At 40.5% G+C, this 22,873-nt stretch overlaps 1 protein-coding gene and 1 pseudogene across 2 annotated transcripts; both read left to right on the top strand.

The window, feature by feature from the left end:
* Nucleotides 1-3,257: 3,257 nt before the first annotated feature.
* LOC149115737 (putative skeletal organic matrix protein 2) lies at nucleotides 3,258-13,949 on the top strand. Its single transcript, XM_089285948.1, has 6 exons — nucleotides 3,258-3,412; nucleotides 7,273-7,467; nucleotides 8,489-8,623; nucleotides 9,587-9,781; nucleotides 11,722-11,853; nucleotides 12,503-13,949. Exons 1-6 carry the CDS (start codon nucleotides 3,364-3,366, stop codon nucleotides 12,604-12,606), a joined length of 810 nt encoding a protein of 269 aa, XP_089142074.1. The 5' UTR covers nucleotides 3,258-3,363; the 3' UTR covers nucleotides 12,607-13,949.
* Nucleotides 13,950-15,258: 1,309 nt separating this feature from the next.
* On the top strand, nucleotides 15,259-19,119 carry LOC110058612 (uncharacterized; annotated as a pseudogene). The gene is made up of 4 exons (XR_016206259.1): nucleotides 15,259-15,569; nucleotides 16,136-16,780; nucleotides 17,673-18,217; nucleotides 18,300-19,119. The product of XR_016206259.1 is annotated as an uncharacterized LOC110058612 (transcript).
* Nucleotides 19,120-22,873: the final 3,754 nt, after the last annotated feature.

Below are 22,873 nucleotides of genomic sequence, written 5' to 3'. Positions count from 1 at the left end.
CCGCGATCTCATCGATTTCAGCGATCTCAGCTCTTAAGGGAAAGATGACATAACCGAGTTCGAGATAGCAATGTCGCTAAATTTCCCGGGGGGGGGTACTCCCATATATGGGTTATATAGGTATGTGCGGGCTCAAAGGGTATGGTTTTCAGCCATTTTGGTTATAAATAGGGTATCGATTTTGGCCATTCTGGTCATAAATAGGATACAGTTTTCGCACTCTAGTCTTGAACTGGGTATGCTTTTTAGAAGAAGCTACTTTTTCATCAGACCATCAACAAAAGACCATCAACAAAAGCCCTTCAAAAATTAAACTTCAACTTCAACTTCACTTTATTTTACACTTACATTTTGAAATTACAATATTAGCATGAAAAAAGAAAAAAAAGATGCATATATAACAATTAAAGGTGACAATGATCTATAGTTTGTGCACGGAGGCTAATAGCGCCGCGAGGTTATCGAGTTAGCCTCCATCTCGTTTAAGTGAACATAAAAAAAAAATGGGAGTAGAAGGACGGATTACTAAAGGAAAGAGCTAGAAGAATTGTGGAAACTCACGTTTGATATTGCTGAGATTATTAAATTATGTTTAGGGCAACTGTTTCAGCCGCAACGGTCGTATAAAATAGGGTATCAAATTTTTTCTTAGGTCATAAATTGGGTAGGGAAAATCGCAGATTTTGGTCATAAGTTAGGCACGGGGTTTTGGAAAGCGGTCCTTACACTTCCACTCAATTTCTCTGCGAGTAACACAAGGGCTAAACTGAAATTTGTAACTGTGCCAAACTATTTAAAAGCTCTGCTTGGTCCGTCGATATCGATCAAGGTGAAAGTTTACCGGATGCGCGGATTATCTAGACTGGGTTCACAAATTGATCATGTATGAAATTGTACCCCACACAAGAGAGTTTGTAATGTCACACTGGCATGTTATTCCAGTATCATTAATCTGTAATAAGATCAGAAATATAATGAGTAAAACCCGGGGGTACTCCCCAAAAATCTGGGTAGGGGTGTGTTGCGTACTAGAATTCAGAGCAACATGAGTGATTTACCCTACCCTATCTCAGACCTGACCCAGTACTCGAAACTCAATTTCAGACCGCCCCAGTCATCCAGGTGCAGCCTGAAGACTAAGAACTAGGCAAACGAACAATAGACCATGGAGATAACGGCAGTTATTTTTTTTTTTTCGAGTTCCATGAGACAGGCTTCAGAATAACAACAATGATAAGAACTATACTTCATTGTTGACCAGAATGCACAGAGCATACCTTGTCAGTTTCAAGTCAAAACGGTCAAAATCTATACAATATTTTAAACTAACACGCGGCGCAAGCCATACCCTAGATAATAACATATTCGAGGACGCAGCCCCCCCCCCCCCCCCCGCTTCAACCAAACAGTGTGCGTGATATTTTGTCGACTGAAGACAAAAATCCATGTTAGCACACTTGTTAGAGAGTCTGGGAGTCTGGAGAACAACCACACGCCAGCCTTTACAGGTTTTCACAATAGCTTCTCTTTTATTTCAAAACGAGTAGCAAAACTTTTTGTTCACTTTGAGGTTTACATCTTAGACGGAAAATCGCCGTTTGACCCTCGCGCAAAAGTACACAGAGAAAATTTAAATTGATCATTGGTCGCTATAGGTGGTTTTCACCTTCACGCAACGAAAAATTAAATCAAAAACTATTCAGTTGATAGAGTCAAGAAATTGTAATGTTATAGGAGATAGGTCAAGAAGACACTTCTCCAAGTTTGAGGTCTCTGCGTCTTCCCAAACTTCAGATATTCGTCGAAATGTTTTGCGTAAATTTACACAAAATAGCTCTGTGCTCCACCAAATGGGCAGCCGAAAAATAGTGTAAACATCTGGAATTTACTTTGGCCATCTAGGCGACTGATTATGTGAACTGAACCAACAAACATTTACACAAGCACTTTTCCTAACACTTAAACTCCTTAAAAGGCTAAACATCACTACTTAAGTGTATATTTTTCCACAAATGCGATCGGAGCGTATGTCACGCACCGCCATAACTCTGAACTTTCGAACTGCGCTGGTTCCAGACCAAGCACGCTTTTGAGCTGAATGGTTGTAAAGAGATATGAATTTAGATCCCCTTATGCCTGATGAAGATAAAAACTTTTGTGGCTCTTTAGTTTTGGATTTTGGAATTTGATGACGTCACTTGAAAACCATCTATATTTAAGGAATAGAAAACATGTACCGTGTTTCTATCGAGTAATAAACAATTCGATTATGAGCTCGAGATTTCTATCGCGTGATAGCTGACGAGGGCGCAGTCCGAGTCAACTATTACGCATATAAATCGAGAGCGGATAATCCAATTGTTTTAGTATAAATCTACTAGTCGTTCAAAACTCTCATCTAAATCCTCTTCACAGACACTTCGAAAACACAAAGAAGCGGCCCCCAGCGCACGCTACTACGCTACTCACTATCTATCACAGAATAAAACGTGAGTATCGTAGCCAATCAGAGGACGGCATTCGTTATAGAACGCTAGTAGAGTTATACTAAAGCTCGAGAGAAACACGGGGTACATGTCTTCTTTTTCTTTTAGAAAACACCGCGACGAAAAAAGGAAAACAACTTGTTAACTTTGATTATCAAAATGTAAATTCTCTTTGCTCGCGCCATCATTACGTCTCTATCGAGTTATAGAAACACGATTTTTAACCAATCAGCGCGCGTATTTTCTTAGGACTGTTTTCTAAATGGGTTTATTGACCAAGCCTGAGGTTAAAATGGTCGGATATTGGCCAAGTTATTTTTAGAGGTTATCATGGACCAAGACGTTTTGGGTTCCATGTAAAGCACGCAAAAAAAAAAAAAGGAACTAAGTTAACGTATAGCCATCTTTACTCGGTAAGCTTGATCAATAAAGGTTTTATTACCTGGTAAAAAGAGCGGGATACAACGGGTAATTCTGAGCGGGCGAGATAGCGCCATCTTGCCCGAACAGTTAGCCAATCACCGCGTATGAAACATCCTCATATTACTAGAGCTTCGCAACGGAAACCGAGCCCAGCAGGGATTGATTCGTCGAAGAATTTGCCTTTCACCGTTCCTCTAGTATCAGGAGCACGCTATATCTGTCATCATTCGTAAGCTTACAGCTGTCAATCAATTCGTCAATCAATCAGTTGTCAATCAATTCGTGCACGCGCTTATCCAGTGGACTTTTGCCCAATCAAATATTTCCATCATGCTGATGACCTGCACGTGTTGATATCACGCTGCTGTTTATAGGGTTTAACCAACCTACTTGTAAATCAAAAGTCTGTTATCAAAACTCAGGAGAAGAGAGAATTTCGGTGGAAGATTCAAACATGAAGCTTTTATTTATCGTTATGGTATTGCTCATTGCGGACGCCCTGGGTAAGAAACAGTTTTTAATTTTCTGTTCCATGCTCTGAAGTATGCGAATACAATAGTTCTTTAAAATTCATCGAAATATTACTCACAAAAGTAAGTGTAAAATTGGGCTTAAATTGACAAAATAGCGTCTTAAAGTCGTAAAACTCAACAATGTCGATTTTGACGAAATCCGTTTCTGTAAAATGTGATTTTCAACAACCGACGAGATTTCAGTTACTCCAGCTCGCGCCACAAGACTTCCTTTGCTTGAACTTTAAACTTATTTTTTATAGCACATGACTCTCGAAAGTACATGTATATACAATATAATGTTCTTTTATTTTGTTCGAAACTGCTTTTCAATTCTCCATAGAGAAAATAATGAAATTTTTACTTAGCGCAATTCGCTGCCAAGCGGTTGCAAATTTACTATGACCAGACTGAGTCGGCAAAGAGGTGTTTTCAGTTTAGTGTCGAGCACAATTGACCTCCAACTGATAAAAATGTGACTTTCTAATGTTTACGATGTATGTCGTTACTTGCATCTAAGCAAAAGTCACGTCATACAGAAACATTCTATGAAACTGGATATCAAACACTGCACGGTACGTTACACTCTTTTTTTTTTAAATAAGAATATTATTTTTCCTGCCGAGGCCAGATATTCTTATTTTTCTGCCGATTTTAGGCGAAAAATCTTCTTGTGAATATTCTTAGATTATACTTATTTTATAGACATTAGGCATCAAAGACCATCAAAACCTGATATGACGCACGTAACGCCAGCAGAAATGTTACAGGAATCGAGCATACGGCTAATACGTCTGTTTTTGTTGGTTTTTGGCTAGTTTTGCCATTTAGAAAAAGGAAGAATTTTCCGATTATGGCTCCTGATACGATTTAGTTAAAAACATGTAACTGTATTATACTAGAAATTGTCAACATACAAAATTACATTGTTTTCAAAATCTCAGCCTCGAGTTTATTTTTAATATTTTCTTAAAATTTCGCAAATTTCAGCCTCGATATTCTTATAAAACATATTCTTATAAAAAAGAAAACGTTATTACCGCATCGACGTCCAATCAGACATGTTTTGGTTTTTGGTGGCGTGTGTGACCTTAGATGTAAAAGACGTTTATAAGTAACACACCTCGACACACTGCGAAGATCATTTCGTTATTTTGGTTTCTTTGTTGAAAATGAAACATATAGTACGGACAAATCCGGTATCCGACCTTTGAGAGGTCGTTTGATGCAGTGAAAGTGAAATTCATTTACAATTATTGTTTTTGGCGTGGCTCGGATAAAACTTTGATCACGTACCAAACATAATTGTTAGCCTAATGTGGGCCTACGTCATCTCTGCCAAATCAAATTTTGGGTGAACTGGACTTCGCTTCAACTCGCTTAAAACAACATAGGGCAAAGTTCATTTTTCTGAACTTGTAAACTGATATGTCAGTACTGGAAAATGTTTTACAGACGCGTCAAGAATTTCAAATTTCCATAGACCAACTAAGAGGAAGTTAACACCAAAACTTTGATTTTGAGCCCAGGATACTTAGTATGCTATTGGTCTGACAGGGGCTACCATGATCGGCTTCAGTACTAATCGACCCAAATAGGAAATATCATAGCACGTGTCCATCATAGCCAGATCATGCTCCGCCACATGACTCGAAATAGGACGTTAAGTGTTCATGCCGCTACATTAATTTTATCCCGCTAACGATACCAATGTCAACAGCTAGCTAGGCTAGATAATTAAATATGTTTATCTAACAAGACGCTAAACAAACTTCTATTCTCTGCCTTGACTTGGTATAAGTTGTCATCAGGTGTTTCGTTATTATCATACATTTAGAAAAAAAAACTGTTGTGTGACTACAACTAAATTATGACCGGATGTGACCTTTTTGTGTTACAAGAGACGCTTTTTTCGTTTGTTGTGGTAGTCTACTTCGCAAAAGTTTATAGCAGGGTCGTCGTGGTGACGACCTTAGTAGGGAGCTTAAGCAACGACAACTAAGACTGCGCCGAGGACGACGCCTAGTAAAAAAATTAATTCTTATTATATAGACACGAGTGTTTTACTGGAAAATACACCACTCGTAAAATTCATACGAAACCACATCCGGGACTTGAGTGGCGTATTTTCCATATCCTCACTAGTGAAGATATCGATGATTTCACTGATTCAAGTTTGTCTCTTAAATTGTACTTAAATTCGTTGGTATATCATCGAAACTTCTTCGGGGGTTTCTCGACAGTCTTCGGCAGTCTTCGGCAACCTTCGGAAATCTTTGGTCATCTTCGGAAATTTTCGGAAAATGTTCGGCAACGTTCGTGTGACCTTCGGACAAGTTTTGGAGAATCTTCGGAAATCTTCGGAAAGTGGTCGAAAATCTTCGGAAAATCGTCAAAAACGCCGTCATCACTATGTCTATATAATAAAAAGAACATTACAAGTTAGTTCGAAGATATGAATGTTCTCGTGGCAAGAACACTCGTTCTTGTTCTTGCCACTCGAAGATAAAATTTATATCTTCTCGCCACCGTGTAATATCCTCTATATATTTTACAAGCGAAATTAGTGATTGCCGAGATCTGTTCAGTGCGCCAATGGCTCTAAAAACGTGCTCAGACTAAATAAGCAACGTCAAAGGTCAATTCCAAATAGAATTACGAAAAATTAGCCGTCGTCTTCCACGTTCCTTAGACGACGCAGAACCCTGTCATTTCACGTTGTTGTTTTGCAGAGGACAGCAAAGAAATGTACAAAGATTATAACGCACATGCACAGCCATTGTTCTGCTCATTAAACCTTTTGTTTGGTGACGTTTTCGTTGTCGTCGTCGTCGTCGTGGTGGTTTGCTTAAGGTCCCTGATAGGGAGCTAAAACAAACCACGACGGCAACGGGAACATCACCAAACAAAAGGTATAATGAGCAAAACAATGGCTGGGCACATGCGTTATACGTGAAATGACTAAGTTTTGCGTTTTTTGAAGAACTTGAACTACGGCGGCTAATTTTTCGTATTTTGATCTGGAATCGATCGCTGGCGTTATATCGTTAGTTTGAGCAGGGCTTACTGAACAGTTCCAGATAATTGCGAAATTCAAAGATAAAATACAAATCCTTTTTTTTCCAGCCGTCGCCCTTGGCGTCGCCGTCGTCATTGCTTAAGCTCTCTACTAACGGCTGCCAAGGAGACTCTTACTGAGGTATAGAGCAGATGAACATTTGTGAAATGTTTATGAGGACGAAACGCTGGGAAACTTAGCTACCTTGTGAGAAGCTGACGTGTCCCACAAGTTAATTGTTACAACACTTGTAAAATAGTGATAGATGTCCAACAGTAGCAATTAAATGTAGACACGATGTAAAACTTCTTTTTTGAAACTCCATTGGCGAGTGATTTCATGGTAGTCATGACTTCTCCTAATCTTTCAAGATTGTTTCTAGAACTTTTTAAAAAGGAACACGGAAAAAAAAAGGAAAACATCTCGAGGAAAAAAAAGGAATGTCACGCGTTTATTTCGATTATCGAAAGGAAAATGTTCTGTGCTAAGCTGCTTACTCTGCTCGGAGAGTGCCTGCTGTACACTGCAGGACAGGGTGGAAAAAGGCCGGGTACATATAAGCGCCCTGCTACAGGATACAGCTTTTAGCGCGCGCGTTGTTACAGGGTGTTTTCTAAAGTAAACTGTCTTACTTGTGGAATTGCCAGGTAAGGCAGAGAACACAGAAATCTCATGACCAGTGTTAAAGAATTTTGAATGACAAGGATTAATAGCCTTCGGTACAGGAGACCGTCATTTATATGCCCTATCAATTTTTGACCTTGAAAAATTTCTTTATTTGTATTGCCAACAGGTGTTGATACAAAATATTGTCATTCTTGCACCCAGCAAAATGCAGCCACTTGTCTCGCGAACCAGCAAAACCAAACTTGCGCCACAGATCCGAAGTCACTGGGTTCAGCTCATTGTGCCTCTGTTATAGTACGTTATCAGAATCAGTTTGGAAATACCATGGAAGGTTTTTTCCGAGGATGCGTTGATTGTTCAAGTAGGTAAACGTTTATTGAAAAGAATATACGTCTTGCCTTATTCACACCAGGGATGGGGGTGCTTTAGAGGCCGTTACCAACTTATAAAGCTTGTAACTTTAAAATCATTAATGCCTGAACTCCACATTTGGTGACTCCTCCCGAAGTTTAGTATGATGGGCCAGGATCTTGATGCTTCCATTAATTAGTTGGCTAGTTAGTTCCGCGGTGGGGCGTCAGTGAGTCAGTGAGTCAGTGAGTCAGTGAGTCAGTGAGTCAGTGAGTCAGTGAGTCAGTGAGTCAGAGTGGGTGAGTCAGTCAGTCAGTCAGTCAGTCAGTCAGCCCGTCCGTCCGTCCGTCCGTCCGTCCGTCCGTCAGTCAGTCAGTCAGTCAGTTAGACAGTTGTCTAGTTAGTTAGCTCTCTCCGCGCCGGGCGGAAGCCCCTAAGGCTGCAACTCTCTCCAACCTAGCCCTGTCCTATGCTACGATTCCGCCTTCGACCCATCTTGCCCACCCCTCTTGCCTGCCTTGTTTTTCTTCCACTGACGTTCTCCATGTGATACTCCCATGGCAACTATATTTTGACCAACCCCCGAGCAAGCTTTCTTGGCAACTCTGGGAGTAGCGGGGCCCTATTCTGTGAGAGCGACTCAATGAGAGTTTGCTCGGAAGCTATCTTTCATATTTTGAAGTTGTTTTTAGCTTTACGCTTTCGGTTATGACTATTGTTGAGCTACTCAGTTAGGTGGCTTTCTTACATTTTTAAAAAAGTCATAGAATCTAAGATGGCAGTTCTTTGGAAATAATGGCGTCATTTCCCGTCAAATGGAGTAATCGTTTCATGTTATGGACCTCAAATAAGGGCGTATCTAAGAGCTTAAGGGTGAACGTCTTAAAGGGTACCACCAGGTTCCTAAGACCAAAAACAACCGGGTCCATTGGCAAAACGTTAATTAAGTGTTACAGAAATAGCATTATGAACGCTTGTTGTTGTGATATAAACGCGGTTAATTTTATCCATGTTTGATTTGATCATTTCAGAGAGCAGAAAGGCATTGTATGCGGCAGTGGGTGAGTTTTATAAAGCAAGCAGAGGTTGGTTTTTGATGCAAGGCGAAATCATTTGCTGTACAGGCGACAATTGTAACACCGTGGCTCCAAGCCTACCACCCGCAGGTAATAAAAACATTGCTATTAGCTATGAAACAAATACCTTAGACTGCATCTGAGCATACTTGTTACGCGCTGAAACCTGATCTAAGGGTGCGTTTCTTTAAGAAAATCCAAGATTGGATTCTTAAATCCGACAGAATTCGAAAACGGATTTTGAGTTTCTTTAACAAATACAGTTCAATCCAAGATCTCACGGATCATGGTGCGTCAGAGAAACCGAAGAATCCACTCTGGGAGTGCTTTTGAGTTGTGCAAATGTTTCCTTCAAGCATTGACGAAACTTCAAGCCTGGAGTTCCCTAGACAAAAGTAACCCATGTTTGAAGCTTCCTCGCCTCTAATTATTGAAAAAACTTTGACAACTCGATACAACAACATCAATTGTGTTGTACTTTGGGCGTGGAAATTCGCGATTCGCTTTACCAAACTTGAAGTGACTGTGATACACTTCGGAAACGTAACCCAGGGGCAAAGCTCAGGGGCACATTTCTGTGGCCAATCGACACTAGGCTTCCACCAAGTCGTGAGATTTCTTTCGTTCGCTCTTGTAAACTTTGGTTTGCTCTGGTCTCGCTCGTTTGGTTTCCTCTTGATCCGGCCTTCTGTCCCTGGGTCTCCGAGGAAGCATCTGATGCTAATGATGGATAAAATTCCGGTACTTGATAAATACTGATGTAGATTTAGCAACAGGATAGAAGCAACTAGCATTAGAAGAAACACCAAACACGAGAGACAATGCTTCAGCACATTTTCAAATAAATACCGAGAAGAGAATTGGATTGGAGGAATTGAAAATACTATTCAAAGTGAAGTATTTTTGATGAAGAGTTGTTATGGTGAACGCCATCTCGAGTGTTAATTTGAAATATCTTCTCAAAAGTTAAAAGTGAAGGCAGAAATATAATATTATCGTAGGAGGACCGTTCAAAAATTAAATACTTTTCCGAATTGCTTCATTTTTTGACAGGTGCTCAATATAGACACTGCAATTATTGCCTCGAGCCCGATGCAGCTACTTGCTCGGCAAATCAGCGAAACCAGATTTGTGCCACAGATCGGGAATCATTTGGTACAAGCCACTGCGCTTCGGCTTTAGTGAAGTACGAAGATGGAGACGGAAAGGTTCAGTCTGCCTTTATGAGAGGATGCATTAACTGCGCAAGTAAGAAAAATACTTAGGTAAAAATGTATACATAAATATTCCGAAAGGAAGAACTTTCCGGATTTAATCAGCTCACTCTTCAAGGACAGCGAGAATCTCGTTTTTGTAAATGGAAACGCGAAAACAGAACGGCATTGACAAAAATGTCGTCTTGAAATATTCTGTAGTTCATATAGTGCGATCATCTGGCTGAGAGTTGTTCTGAAAAGAACTGTTGTTGGCGACTGACGTTTTGACAACCTGAGCGAACGTCATCTTCACAGTCAAGAAAAATTCTGTAAGATTTTCGTGTAGATCACAGGTAATAGAGAGGAATGGTTAGTGAACCCAATAAAGATCTTTGCTATATGTTTCTATTGGCTGTTTTGGCCTGTCCAAGAGAAATGTTTCGGTTACATAATTCGTGCATAGTGTATGATATGCGTGTATATGAACGCAGATCAAAATATTATGCTCGGTTGCGGAAAACCAAAATAACTTCCAACATAAATGTTGCAATCTGTTCGTGTTGGTTTCCTTTTTAGTTTGTCGCTCTTCATAGCAATTTTCGTCCGTTAACAATGACCCAATAAAATACGAAAATGTTTGTAATGATAGCTAATATATGAAGCATATGCGGGCTACACGTTTTTGAGAAGTAGACACTGCAGATCCCTGCGAGAGCATTAGGGTCTCTCTTGAAAAGTAGCCGATTCCCTGAATCCAACAGCAGAAAAAGACAGTGACATTTGTTGGTCTAACTTCAACTGCACGAGTAAACTTCACATATTCGCTTTCGCTATCAGAAAATATAGAAATCCAACATAGATATATTTGTTTTAGTTCGTTTTGCGTTTCTGAGTTACAGGTTACTGTTCCAGTTCATTGACCGTACCAAACACCTGCTGTTTTGTGTAAGATCATAACTGTAGTTAGAACCGAACTGTAATTACTACCTGCGATAGTCTTTTGTTAAACTGTTATCTACCTGTATTGTTTTTAAAGTTATTAATCTTGTAAACCTCGAATTCCGTTATAGCCAATCGAGCTTTCGGAAATGTATTAGATAATGTTTAGTTGAGAATTTTTAGTAGCTTTACGTAATCCTTTGGAATCGTGTTTTCGGCTTAAATAAGCCTGCCTTGTAAACTATTCTTTGGTTACATTCTGGTTATAGTCGGGTACGTTTCGACTACCTTAGGGGATTAAACTCTACTGTTGGACCCAAGAACTGTGTATTCTCTGTCTCCCCGTTGGATTGTTTTGCTGTAACAGATCCCGAGTACTCTAGGAGTCTGACAAACTCCGTCGCTGCAAGCGTGTTTCCCTCTGGATTGTTGTAACAAGGATAACAACCGTAAGCGGCCCAAAAACGTGTTATCACAGTATCATGGGTAGTGCGCTCGACTCCCGATCGAGCGGTCCAGGTTCGAGCCCTGGTTGCGGACATTGCGTTGAGTTCTTGGGCAAGACACTATACTCACAGTGTCTTTATTGTTCAAAAGATAAAATTACACATCTTATGTTACATTTAAAAATAACAATGTTAATGGGCTACAATATGTCTCTAAATAAGATAGATATTTACATAGAAACAAATAAAAAAATCGAATGCAAAAAGTACACTGTTTACATAGCTACATTGTACTTAAAAACTATCCTATTAAAGAATGTATTCTTGAAACGGTCCGAGTGAATGGCGGGCATTGCGGAAGATTTGTTCCTTAAGTTGTATCTTGTAATCTTAGTCTCAGGGAAATTAGCTCTAAGAGGGTGGTTCGGGATAATTCATGCTACAGAACCTTGTATAACTGTCCAACTTGGTGGGCCACTTGGGCCATATGCAGAATTAACGTTTAGCCCAAACAAGAAAATGTTGCACTTACAATTACTCCTTTAGCGAAACGTATAGTTCATTAATATATTTAACGCGCTTCTTTCGTTTGAATTTATTGTTGCAGATAAAAGAACAGCTTGTGCGGTTATTCGATCTGATGTTAAAAGATTTCACAACTGGAACTTGAAGCAATGTAAAATCGAATGTTGTACAAACAACAACTGCAACAACCACATTCCAATCTTCATTTCTGAAGGTAATGAAAAAAAAAATGTGTTTCTGTTTGAGAAAGTTCTGAATTCTGCTAACATGAAAAGATAAATGGATTCTGGGACCGACTTTTATTATGAGGAACATTTAATTCTCGAAATTTAAGAAAAGACAAAACTGTGTAACTACTGCAAGCTTAATTCCTCCCACTGCTTGTCGATTATGTACACCTGATAGAGATTCGATTTTGACGTTCTAGCTCTGCGATTGGGCCATAAATTTCGTCGTCCAAGTTTAAATACTAAAAATAAGTTTCAATTTCTTGGGAGATTTTATTTTGTTTATGATGAAGGTCGTAATAAAACCATGGCTAACAGTGTTCACAGCTGGCATGAAATGTGCAACCAAATTTAACCATTTGGTCCAAAACGTGGTTTAGTCGGCTTAGGCCCTAGGTGGTCTCGGCAAAGTGGAGTCTGGGGTCTTTCGTGAGCGGTACAAGAGCACTCGCCGTTCTTTTGCCCACTCCTTCCCAGACTTCGTTCAGACAGCGAGGCAAAAGAGAACTTCTTAGGACTAGTCTGGGGTTTCTTGGTCCGGTGTTAGTACTCCCACATAAAACAATATACAGCTTTATTCCCGTTCAAGATAATTTAGATCAATGCATTGATGTTACACTCATTTTTCTTGCACAGCTTTAGCAGTATCAGCAGCTAGTCCAGATGGCCGCAATGTCCTCTTCAGTGAAGTGCTTGTGTTTGGAACTGCCTTTGTTAACATCTTGTATTACATCAAGTAACCAAGGAAACTCTTGTCTTAGTCTTAGTTTATCATCATAGTTATAGCGAATGTACGAAAATTGTCGCCTGTATAAAATAAAAAGTAATAGCTTTATTTAATGCGAAAATCGATCAGCCAGTCTCGAAGAAACGCTGGTATCAGCTGAAGATCAGGAAAAATAAACATTATCAGGAGATTATTTATTAGGTAAATATTAAAAATCGAAAGAACTGAGAAATACCATAAATATTGATAAACTATGTACACTACATTGATGGCAATTTCTATCTAATGCTGTGTTTACATTTGAGCTTTTACCAAGGTAAACAGTTACCAAGGTAAACAGTTACTAAGGTCAAGTTACTTAACCTTGGTACATTCGTCCAGTGTTTATGCCGACTCAAATAACTCAAATTGATCTTTCAACATTCGCGCGCGCTGCATTATCAACGTCATGAAATCAAACTTGGACGAGGATCCCACCGCAGCGGAACAGGAGCAAATTGAGGTGCCATCATTTTCATAGGCAAGGACCTCATTCCATAATATTGCGGCGAAAATTCATCTGCTTGATCATACCTAGAGTATGCATGGTTATATGCGTAGAAACGTGGATGCGTTTTATAAGCAGCATCCTCCCTGGTGGCAAAATATATCGACAATAATTACACAACAAAGGATCGAAGTTTGTCTAGAGAAAGTTGTAAATAATACTGAGAATGAAAAGTACAATGCTTTCTTTTACGTGAGGGATTGTTCGCCGTAAGAAGATCGATCCAATCTTTCCACGTTATCTGCCATGATAGCCTACACAAAACTGGAAAAGAAACGCTTTGCTTTGTCGACAATCGCACAATCTGCTCACGGGAAGTGAAATATTACGCCGCCACAAGCGGATATATCTGTCATCTTGACCTTGGTTACCAACTGTAACCATGCCTGATCACAGGGTAATTACAACTTTTACCTCGGTTAAATTTCTTTTGTCTTTTGCGGCATTTACCAAAGTATCAGTTGGCGTTTACACACGGAAAATGTTTACCTAGGTAAGTAAATTCTGGTACGTCGGTAAACCGTTCAAGTCTAAACACAGCATAAGGTTTGTACAAGTCTAAACATTTTATTATGAAACCTATCAGGTTCAAGTCGCTCGATGATCTGGAGTTCTTTGGAGAGGTTGTTTCTGTTAGTTCTTGCGACATACATGAACAGAAAGACGGACCCAAAGCTGATTTTCCTTTACTGACGAGTATAAATTCTGTTTTCTATACATATGGTTAACTATATTTAAATGCTGGCATGGAATTGTAATTGCGTATCTTTGTCATGTTCGTTACAACTAAATAAAAGAAGTCAGCTCTAGTCTGAGGGTATTCTGTCTCCCATTAACGCAAACTTCTCTCCTGCAAACTATCCCAAAACTTAAAACTGATAATATAGATCTTTTCTGGCTACTATACCACTGATTTGTTCCTGCTCAAATCGTCAGGGTTTTTTAGCAATGAAAAGATCTTACTGTGCATTTGCTAGTATCATGCCTATTAACTCATCAGTTGCCTGACCCGACCCCCACCTCCCACGATAACAACTAAGTAGCTTAGACTTTAAAGCACTACATGTCTGCTACATGCGGCTGGGAAACATTTTATACATGTATGCCTCGGGAACCTACTTTTTTCCGAGTTGTTTTTAAAACCGACAAAAGACAAACACGAAAAAGAAAATAGAACTTTCAGGGGCGTAGCGTGCATCCTTTTTTATGGAGTCCGCCCCGAAGAGAAATGGATTTGAGCGCCGAAGGCGCGAACCCATCGGCGGGTTTGGCGGCATGCCTGTCTAAGAAGTCTGAGAAATGCGACGTCTCCCTTTCAGCCAATGTGCATATCCTTACACTCATTAGACTACAAAACAGTCGTTTTCGGACGTTTTCGGTACGCGCGATCCTTGCGTGTGAAGCGCGCGAGCCTCACACGCCCGTAGGGCTTGTGCATATCCGCATATGAGGCGAGCGTAAAAACGGCGAGGGAGAATGGGGAGAGACGCTAGCGTCTCTCCCCATTCTCCCTCGCCGTTTTTACACTCGCTCCAGACCTTTCGTTTGAATATTGACCGTCGCTCGCGTTCGGAAAAAATACTACTGTTTTGCAGTCTATACACTCATGTATGTGAAGAATTGCTAGGAGGACAACCACTCTTCGCTCATACGGTGCTGCGAAGAAGAGTTTTCAATCTCTTCATGCCTCAGGGAAAAAAAATGAAAGAAAAAAAAAGTATTGTAAGGGGTTTAAAAAGTCAAGTCTGTTTTGCGATTAGTAGATTCCGATCTATCTTTGTTTTTGTTTTTGTTTTTGTTTTTTTTAACTTTGTTATCATCGTAGTGATGACTGATACCAGCTTAGCACGGAGTCGTTAGCTTAGGTTTTGAACTTCAGTCTTGAACTGAATAGTGTTTGTGATATACGCGTTTCACATGTAGTAAAATCGCAGCAACGTAATGATAACAACTCCGTCAAATCAGACGATTTTTTGTTAAAGACGCTTTTCGCCAATAAAGATATAAACATATACTTTTTTAGATTTCCAGAGGTACGCACGTGCGTACGTGCCTATGCGGTCGCTCAGACGCCCCCGCTTTATCTCACATGACTTGAATATCGGGGAATTGCTTACCATTTGGCAAGTTACCCACACTCGAGATCTCGGTACCAAGTGAGGGACGGAGGCAGCTCTTACTTGTTTCCACTACGTTGTAGAAGCACGGATTGCTGAATATCTCTGAAATCATGGCTGTTGAAAAGCAAAGTATGCCTTCCTTTGCTTCTATTATTTCTATTCTCTCCATTGTGTTTTACTGCGCCGGCCTTTTAAGAGTTGAGCTAGAACTACACGAGCAGAAGAAAAGAATAGACGCTCTTGAAAGCGTTGCGGAGGTCAAGTCGCTGTTAAAAAACGCAGACATGAAGATAACCAAGAATGCTACTGGTAAGTGAATCTTATCTATGCAAAGGTTAAGAATTTGTGTTAGAATAATCAGAAACAAAGCTTGATCCGATTGAATACACTGTGAAAAATGCTAAGAGTTAAAGCAAATAACAAAAGAGCGTGTTCTAGCTTGTTCCGTTCACAAAGAAAACAGGAGGTTATATATAGCAGGTCGAGGTTTATTCATCCTCCACGGACAGTGATTCAGAAAAGTTCTCTTCAACTACGACTAGAACAATGACGAGGAACAAGCTCCTTGTCTTTTTCATTTCGATCAAGCTTTGTGTCGGTTTCTGATAATTTTCACGTCAGAAAATGAACAAAGGATATCTTGTCAACTGATTCTCGAATTTCTGTGGATGAATCTCGAAAGAATAAATCAGTTAAGTATTTCCGTCTCAATCGTCTCGTGCGGTTATGCTCGCCCTCGACAAAGATGTCAGCACGGACTCCTTTAAATGCTTCTTATCTTTAAACTAAGAGGATTAAGATTTTACATTTCGCAGCGCTGTAAGGGCTTTGTAAGTAGAAGTCAGTTTTTCAGATATATTTTCCTTTTTTCGCAGAAGTTCAATTTTCTAAACCCCACCGACACAGCCGTCACGTTCTATCGGTTAAAAACTCGACAGAGGCTAGACGCAGAGCGGAAACGATTCTCAAAATCAACCAACTTTTATCAGAGGCGGGAGTGCATGTCTGTCAGTCAAAGGGTGTCACGTGCTCCTTAGGTCCCCCAGGCCCTCCCGGTCCGCCTGGACCAAGAGGACAGAAAGGAAGGACTGGAAACAAGGGAGATCAGGGTATTGTGGGATTGCCAGGAAAGAGCGGCAAGCAAGGCATTATCGGACCTGTAGGACTACAGGGAGAGACTGGAAACAAAGGCGAGAAAGGAGACATAGTACCTGCGGGCATGCCGGGAACTAAAGGCGAACCCGGTGAATCGATATCATCTCCTGCTGTTGTTGTTTCTCCTGTGACGTTGACAGTGAACGAAGGTGGAACAGCCTCGTTTCAGTGTTCAGCCAGTGGCAATCCTGAGCCTTCAGTAAAATGGAGTAAACTGAACAGTCAATCACAAATCACTCAGTCAGCGGTTTCACGTGGAAAGCTTGAGTTAAACAAGGTAACCGGAAGTGACTCAGGCGTGTATCAGTGTTCAGCAACAAACATCCTGGGGAATTCACGGGAAGTGGTGCGATTAGCAGTAAATGGTGAGTTTTTGGTCATTTCTTTGTTACACAATGATGTTTTTTACAATATCTGCCTAATTTCTCGCGCGCTGATTGGCTCATTTTTATAATCAATAAGAGTACAGACGATAAAATTTTAATTAATGCGAAATTAACTTTCAGCTACCAAACTGTCAACTTTTTAACCAATGAGATTTTATTGACTTTTTTAAGTGGCCAATCAAAAAGCAAGAAAAGCTATTGCCAATGTTCGCGTCATTTTGAATGAAATTCACTTAGCCTTTTTTATGGCAAGTTTACGGCGTCTTTTCCCCTCATTTATTCTCAGCATTTGACCATTTTGGGGTTTTGTTATCGTATAAAACAAATTGACGTCAGTTTTTTTAGCGTCTGTCCTCTTATTGATGAAAAATTGCCTCACAACATTGTAAGAGTTTACCGCCGAGCAGTTCCACAGCCACTTTGATACTGTTATGACGCAATTTATCATCAATAAGAGGGCAGACGCATAAAAAACTGATGTCAATTTGTTAATTTACAGCCAGTCAGGTTTGTGATTTTGTGAGCACGAGGAGTAGTTTTTCGTCTAAAAAACACAAAACTCTCTCTGCGGTTTTTCTTTGGAAACAGCTACTATTCATGTTCCCCTAAAACTTCGACAAACATTCGCGTCTCTTTTTACAGTTCCAAGCTGGAGCCTGTTGACGCCATTTTATGGTACGGTGTACCGAAACAGTCACTGTGTAGGCCAATAATCAAAACAAGCGTTTCAAGGAGAAAATCTCCTACTAGAGCAGTGTTAACAACTCTGTTGTATTTTAGTTTGAATCAAAAAACATATCAATAAGAAAAAGAAAAGCTTAACCCAGAAGTCGAAATCAAACAAGGCTGAATTATGATTACTTGGTTGCAGTTCAACCTCGCGTCTCTCTTCATCCTGGAACTTTGTACGTCACAGAAGGAAGCGACGTCACTTTTCCGGTATGCCACGTGACTGGATACCCAGCACCGGTGGTGACCTGGAGGAAGTCGTCTGGTCAGTTACCTAAGGGAGGGCGCACTATAACAACAGTGTCTTACAAATTTCCGATGTCCATAAAAGTGACTCTGACTGGTACTTCTGTTCAGCGGTCAACCTTTTAGGAAATGTTGAAAGGAAAACTCTCTTAGTTGTGGGTTCACTTCCTGTGTTTACCGTTAAGCCACCTGGAAAAGTGTTCGCAGCTACTGGCGATACTCTGACGTTAAACTGCAGCGCTACTGGTGATCCACGACCAGTCATCAGCTGGAAAAGACAAGGAGCAGTACTGCCCGTTGGGAGGAGTCAGCGGACAAACAAGGTGCTCACTATAGGAGATTTGAGAGAAGAGGATTCTGGCATCTATATCTGCTCGGCTACAAGTGCAGGAGTGTTTCACATTGAGGCAATAAGTTATGTTGCAGTTAGAGAAGAGAGAGGTAAGTGATAAATTACTGTGCTGCATGTCCACAGATCCTCTATTGAAAATCCAATTAACAGTATGTGCTTCTCTTTCGTCAGATTGTTCTGATCTGCTAAAATCAGGCCATACTCAAAGTGGATTGTACGCCGTTAACCCAGACGGCAGAGGACACTTTACTGTCTACTGTGACATGCGCACTGACGGTGGAGGCTGGACCGTCTTTCAGAGAAGACAAGATGGCTCGGTAGACTTCTATCGGGGATGGAACGACTACAAAGCAGGCTTTGGTCAGCTGACTGCTGAGTTCTGGTTAGGAAACGACAAGATCCACCGACTGACGGTCTCTAGACCGAGCTCTTTACGAGTGGAGCTGGAGGACTGGAACGGAGTTAAAGTGTACGCTAAATATGGCAAGTTCAACATTGGTGATGAGCAGGCGCAGTATCGACTTGAAGTGGGTTCATATTCAGGTACAGCGGGAGATTCGTTAGCATATCATAATAACATGGCGTTTAGTACGAAAGACAGAGATAATGATAAGGACAGAATCAACTGTGCTGTGGAGCACACAGGAGCCTGGTGGTACAACTGGTGCCACTACTCCAATCTAAACGGACAGTACCTGGGAAACAAACGTGATTACCGAGGAGCCAGGTGGTACCATTTCAGACATAATCTGTCACTGAAATTCACTGAAATGAAACTGAGGCCGTCATCCTAAAAAGGATACCAGTAACAGGTTTAATCCTGTTAGTGACGGTAATATCTACAGGTCACTGATCTACGCTCATAATAGCTTTTAATTATTCATCCATCAAAATCAATGATTAGTTTTCTAATACATTTTTTGTTATATAGTTTTATGGTTAGCTGTTGTACCTCACTGCAGCCTCTAATAAATATCCGATACACGCTAAATTGCAACTTTTTACCGAATATCACGACCTTATATCCGCGATCCCTCAAAGTTGGAAGAAGCTCCTTCACGACTCTACTACACCCCCACCGCCAATCTGTACTCATAACGTGCAAGATGTTATACGACAAACTGTTAACCCTTGAAAAACTTCGTCCCACTTCAGAAAAAAAAAAAAACTTTTTTCGTACGGTATCGAAAAAGAGAAGCTAAATAAAATATATCTGCTGCCGTTCAAAACTACAGAAGAAGTTAAATTGGTAATATTTCAACACAAAATTATACACAACATTTTAGCCACGAACAGTATATTATACAAAATGAAAAAAATTTGCCTTCCCTTCCTGCCCTTTTTGCCCCACTGATACTCAAGACATACGTCACTTGTTTATTAACTGCCCGCAAGAGTCTTCTTTTTGGCATAAGTTCTAAAGTTGGTATTCTACTGTAAGTAAAGCGAGTTTACTTCTCTCCGAAGCAGAGGTATTATTTGGAATTACTCGACTCCGTACGCACCTGTTGACCCTCAACCACCTGATAATGCTAGGCAATGTTTTTCTTTATATCAACGCGCTAAATAATACTAGGTTCGTTTTCAGTGATTTCATCTCATTAGTGCAGGCGAGAGAAAATGAGGGACAGAGAGGGAGGCTCCCAGTTCAGGCCTTGGGATATGTCAATTCCGCTAAAGTTATTTTAGGGTTGCCGAAAACAGCGGGAGTGCATTTCCTTTTACGTCCGCATGATACCATTATTCTTTAGGTGATCAGGCAATTTAGTAACGGCGGTCCACGGGGAAATACGCTTTCTCGATAGAAGCGCCTTTTACGGGTACATTAGAGACGGTTGGTATTTCTGGCTGGATAAATCAATGTGGGAGATATATTTTTACATCTCCTTGGGAATAAAATGGCACATGCAGACGAGCGGAAATGTAGTTCTGAGTGGTCAACAAAACATTCCGGCGGAGCATGTTATAAAGGTCGTGGCTGCTGTTATGGACTATGCACTGTGGCTTTTTCAAATGGAGTTTACAAGCCGATGGACTTCGACATTGATGTTGACAAGGACAATGAGATTTTCTCCCCACACCGACGAGAGAAAGCTTACATTAGTGCAAATTAACCGAAGGTGAAGAAAACGTGGCATGAGCATGATCAAATGAAGATAACACCTCCGTTTTTTCTGGTTTTCTCTGTTGGAAAAGCAGTCAGAAGAAGTTGTCCCTTTCGCTCAGTTCAATGTACTTTAGTTGCAGGTACAAAATCATTTTTTTGTCGCTTGAATGCGAGTTGTTTTGTCGTTGAACAGAAAAATTGTTTCTGTCGCTGATCACTACCGCGCTGTGAGTTGTTCTGTTTCTCTGTGAATTCAAAATTATTTCTGCCCGGGTTTCTTTCGGTTATCGCTTCGCTCCGAGCTACAGGAGTTGTTTTGTCGCTGTATCAGTATTCACAACTAGTTTTGTTGCTACATTCCCATGATCGCCATGCTTCTAGTTGTTTAATCGCAGTGCCGGCATTCAAAATGATTTCTCTCGCTGAGCGCTACTCTAAGGTATTTGTTATTGTATTCAAAAATATTTCTGACGGTCACTGGTCGTCCCACCTCGAGCTGTTTTGTTGCTGGAGTCCAAGTTATTTCTGTCGCAGGTCGCTTCACGGTGAGCTCTTTTCAATTTGTCACTGTACCGCTATTCAACATTATTTCTGTCGCTGATCACTGATCGCTCTGAGCTGTTGTTTTGTTGAGTACGTTATTTTCTAGGCTGATCGCTACACTCCGAGTTGTTTTATCCGCGCTTTTGAGGTTCAAATAGACTTCTATCGTATGTTTGGGAATTGCTTTGTTGTGATATAGTATTCAAGCAGGAGCCATAATCGGGGACGGAGACCGTAAGTCTTGGGATCCGCGCGCACCTATGATATGGGACAATTTTTCTATTTTTAGAACAAATTGCGCCATCCTGACGTCATATATCCGCGCGGATCCACGCACATGTCGGGGGTTCTCGTGTGGATGTTGTCACGTTGCATGATCAAATGGTGAGAGTTGAGAGATTCTCTTGCGTATCTTTCACAGCGATGGCAGGGAATAAGACAGGGACTAAGAACCAGGGCGCTTATATGTAGTTTTATGCTCTGAGCCAACGGAAAAGGTGGGTTTTTCAGGGTCGAAAACAAGACTTCAATCTCGCGCTGGGAATGAATAATAAGATCTGCTCGCGCTAGTTGTAAGCTTACGCGTATGTTTTTGTGTTTGTTCTGACTTAAGAATATAGCAAGAAAACTCTCTACTCTGGTATCGAGTTAATTTGTGAGTTTCTCGGACAATGGTTAATCATAACCAAAACCTGTTTTGATGGTTTCTTATTGTTTCTGCTTGTTTGGTGAGTTTGCAAAAGTTTTTGAAAGGAAAGTCTGACGCGTACAATTAGCTCATTTGCATAGTGCGGCTCGTGCACTTTCAAGTCCGAGTCGTTGTTTTCAATTGTCAACAAATCTTGACAAAGATTTCTTTCGTTATCTTTTCTGCTGAGATGCTGCAACAAATTTCACGAACGCAAAAAAGGCTACTAACATCATGTGTGTTTCTTCAACATAAGCATAGTGAAGTTTTACACTGCGAAAATGGAAATAGACAAGGAGTTTGATAACTCGATCAACAAAATCGAAATGGTTATTCGAAGTTGATTAAAGAAAGCGTCATCGTAACTTTGCTGATTATTTCTCCTTTATTCGCATATTTTCAGCTTAGCTTTTAATATGTTCTCAAACATTTATCAAGCTTAAACATATTTAAAAACTATAGAGTTATTGTTTGAGTTCGATGTACGCTTTCACACGAAAGTGCGGCGGAAGTACAATTTGTCATGTTTACTGACTGTACAAAACACGCATCGGCGAGCGCTCTCATTCATCAACAACAGAGAATTTACTGGATTTTTACACGAATAAAACTGAGCGGTATCTACGGACGTAAAGTTATTGGGCCTTAATGAAACATCAAGCGTTGCTTACAATTCAGGCGAAACTCAAACTAGCAATTATTTTGTTTTACTTTTCGGTCGCGATAGACTGGCAAATTCCTCGGAAGCGTGTGGCAAGAGGAGCTAGGAAACTATGAGGTCCTGAAGCTCTGCTATATCTAAATATATCCAGCTAGTTTTTTGTTGTGTAATGGAAAAGCTGTTAATCTTTAACATATGTGAAATTTAAAGTGGAGTAATGTACAGCTCATGTAAAAGAAGCATCCGTCAGAACACAACTTGGTCAGCGATATATATCTAAGCTTAAAGCGGAACATACCCAAATTCGACACTGTCTTACTTCACTCAAACTGGAGCAGCTTACGACGAAAATACTTAAGCAAAATTCCAACTGACGTAAACGCGTTGAGTTGTGGGCCAAAAACATAAAAAATATCGGGAATTTCGTACGCCATTTCCCCCGCGCGACATCCGCAAAAATCCTCGCAGCATGTACGCGCGTGTGCCGCAGGCGATGGCGCAATTTGTTCTAAAAATAGAATTATTGTCCCATATCATGGGGACAACCCCAATACTAGAAATGGCGCGCGCTTACGGTCTCCGTCCCCGATTATAGCTCCTGATTCAAGTTGATTTCTGTCGCTATTCGCTAGGCTTCGAGTTGTTTTGGTTCCTAGATTCAAAATATTTTAGCTACCCTCCGAACTGTTTTGCAGCTCGGCCAGAATTATATTCTCCTATCGCTGGGTTGAGGGTAATTTTGTCGC

Source organism: Orbicella faveolata, unplaced genomic scaffold, assembly GCF_042242905.1.
Source record: "Orbicella faveolata isolate gen_17 unplaced genomic scaffold, um_ofav_v1 contig_13, whole genome shotgun sequence".
Classification (NCBI taxonomy): domain Eukaryota; kingdom Metazoa; phylum Cnidaria; class Anthozoa; order Scleractinia; family Merulinidae; genus Orbicella; species Orbicella faveolata.
This window is presented reverse-complemented; position numbering and strand designations above follow the sequence as displayed.

Bases quoted from the DNA above. Each gene is read 5' to 3' on its own strand.
- LOC149115737 (XM_089285948.1), top strand. From the start codon at position 3,364: ATGAAGCTTTTATTTATCGTTATGGTATTGCTCATTGCGGACGCCCTG. The intron at 7,468-8,488 runs GTAGGTAAACGT...TGATCATTTCAG, and splicing joins AGGATGCGTTGATTGTTCAA to AGAGCAGAAAGGCATTGTAT. The intron at 9,782-11,721 runs GTAAGAAAAATA...TTATTGTTGCAG, and splicing joins AGGATGCATTAACTGCGCAA to ATAAAAGAACAGCTTGTGCG.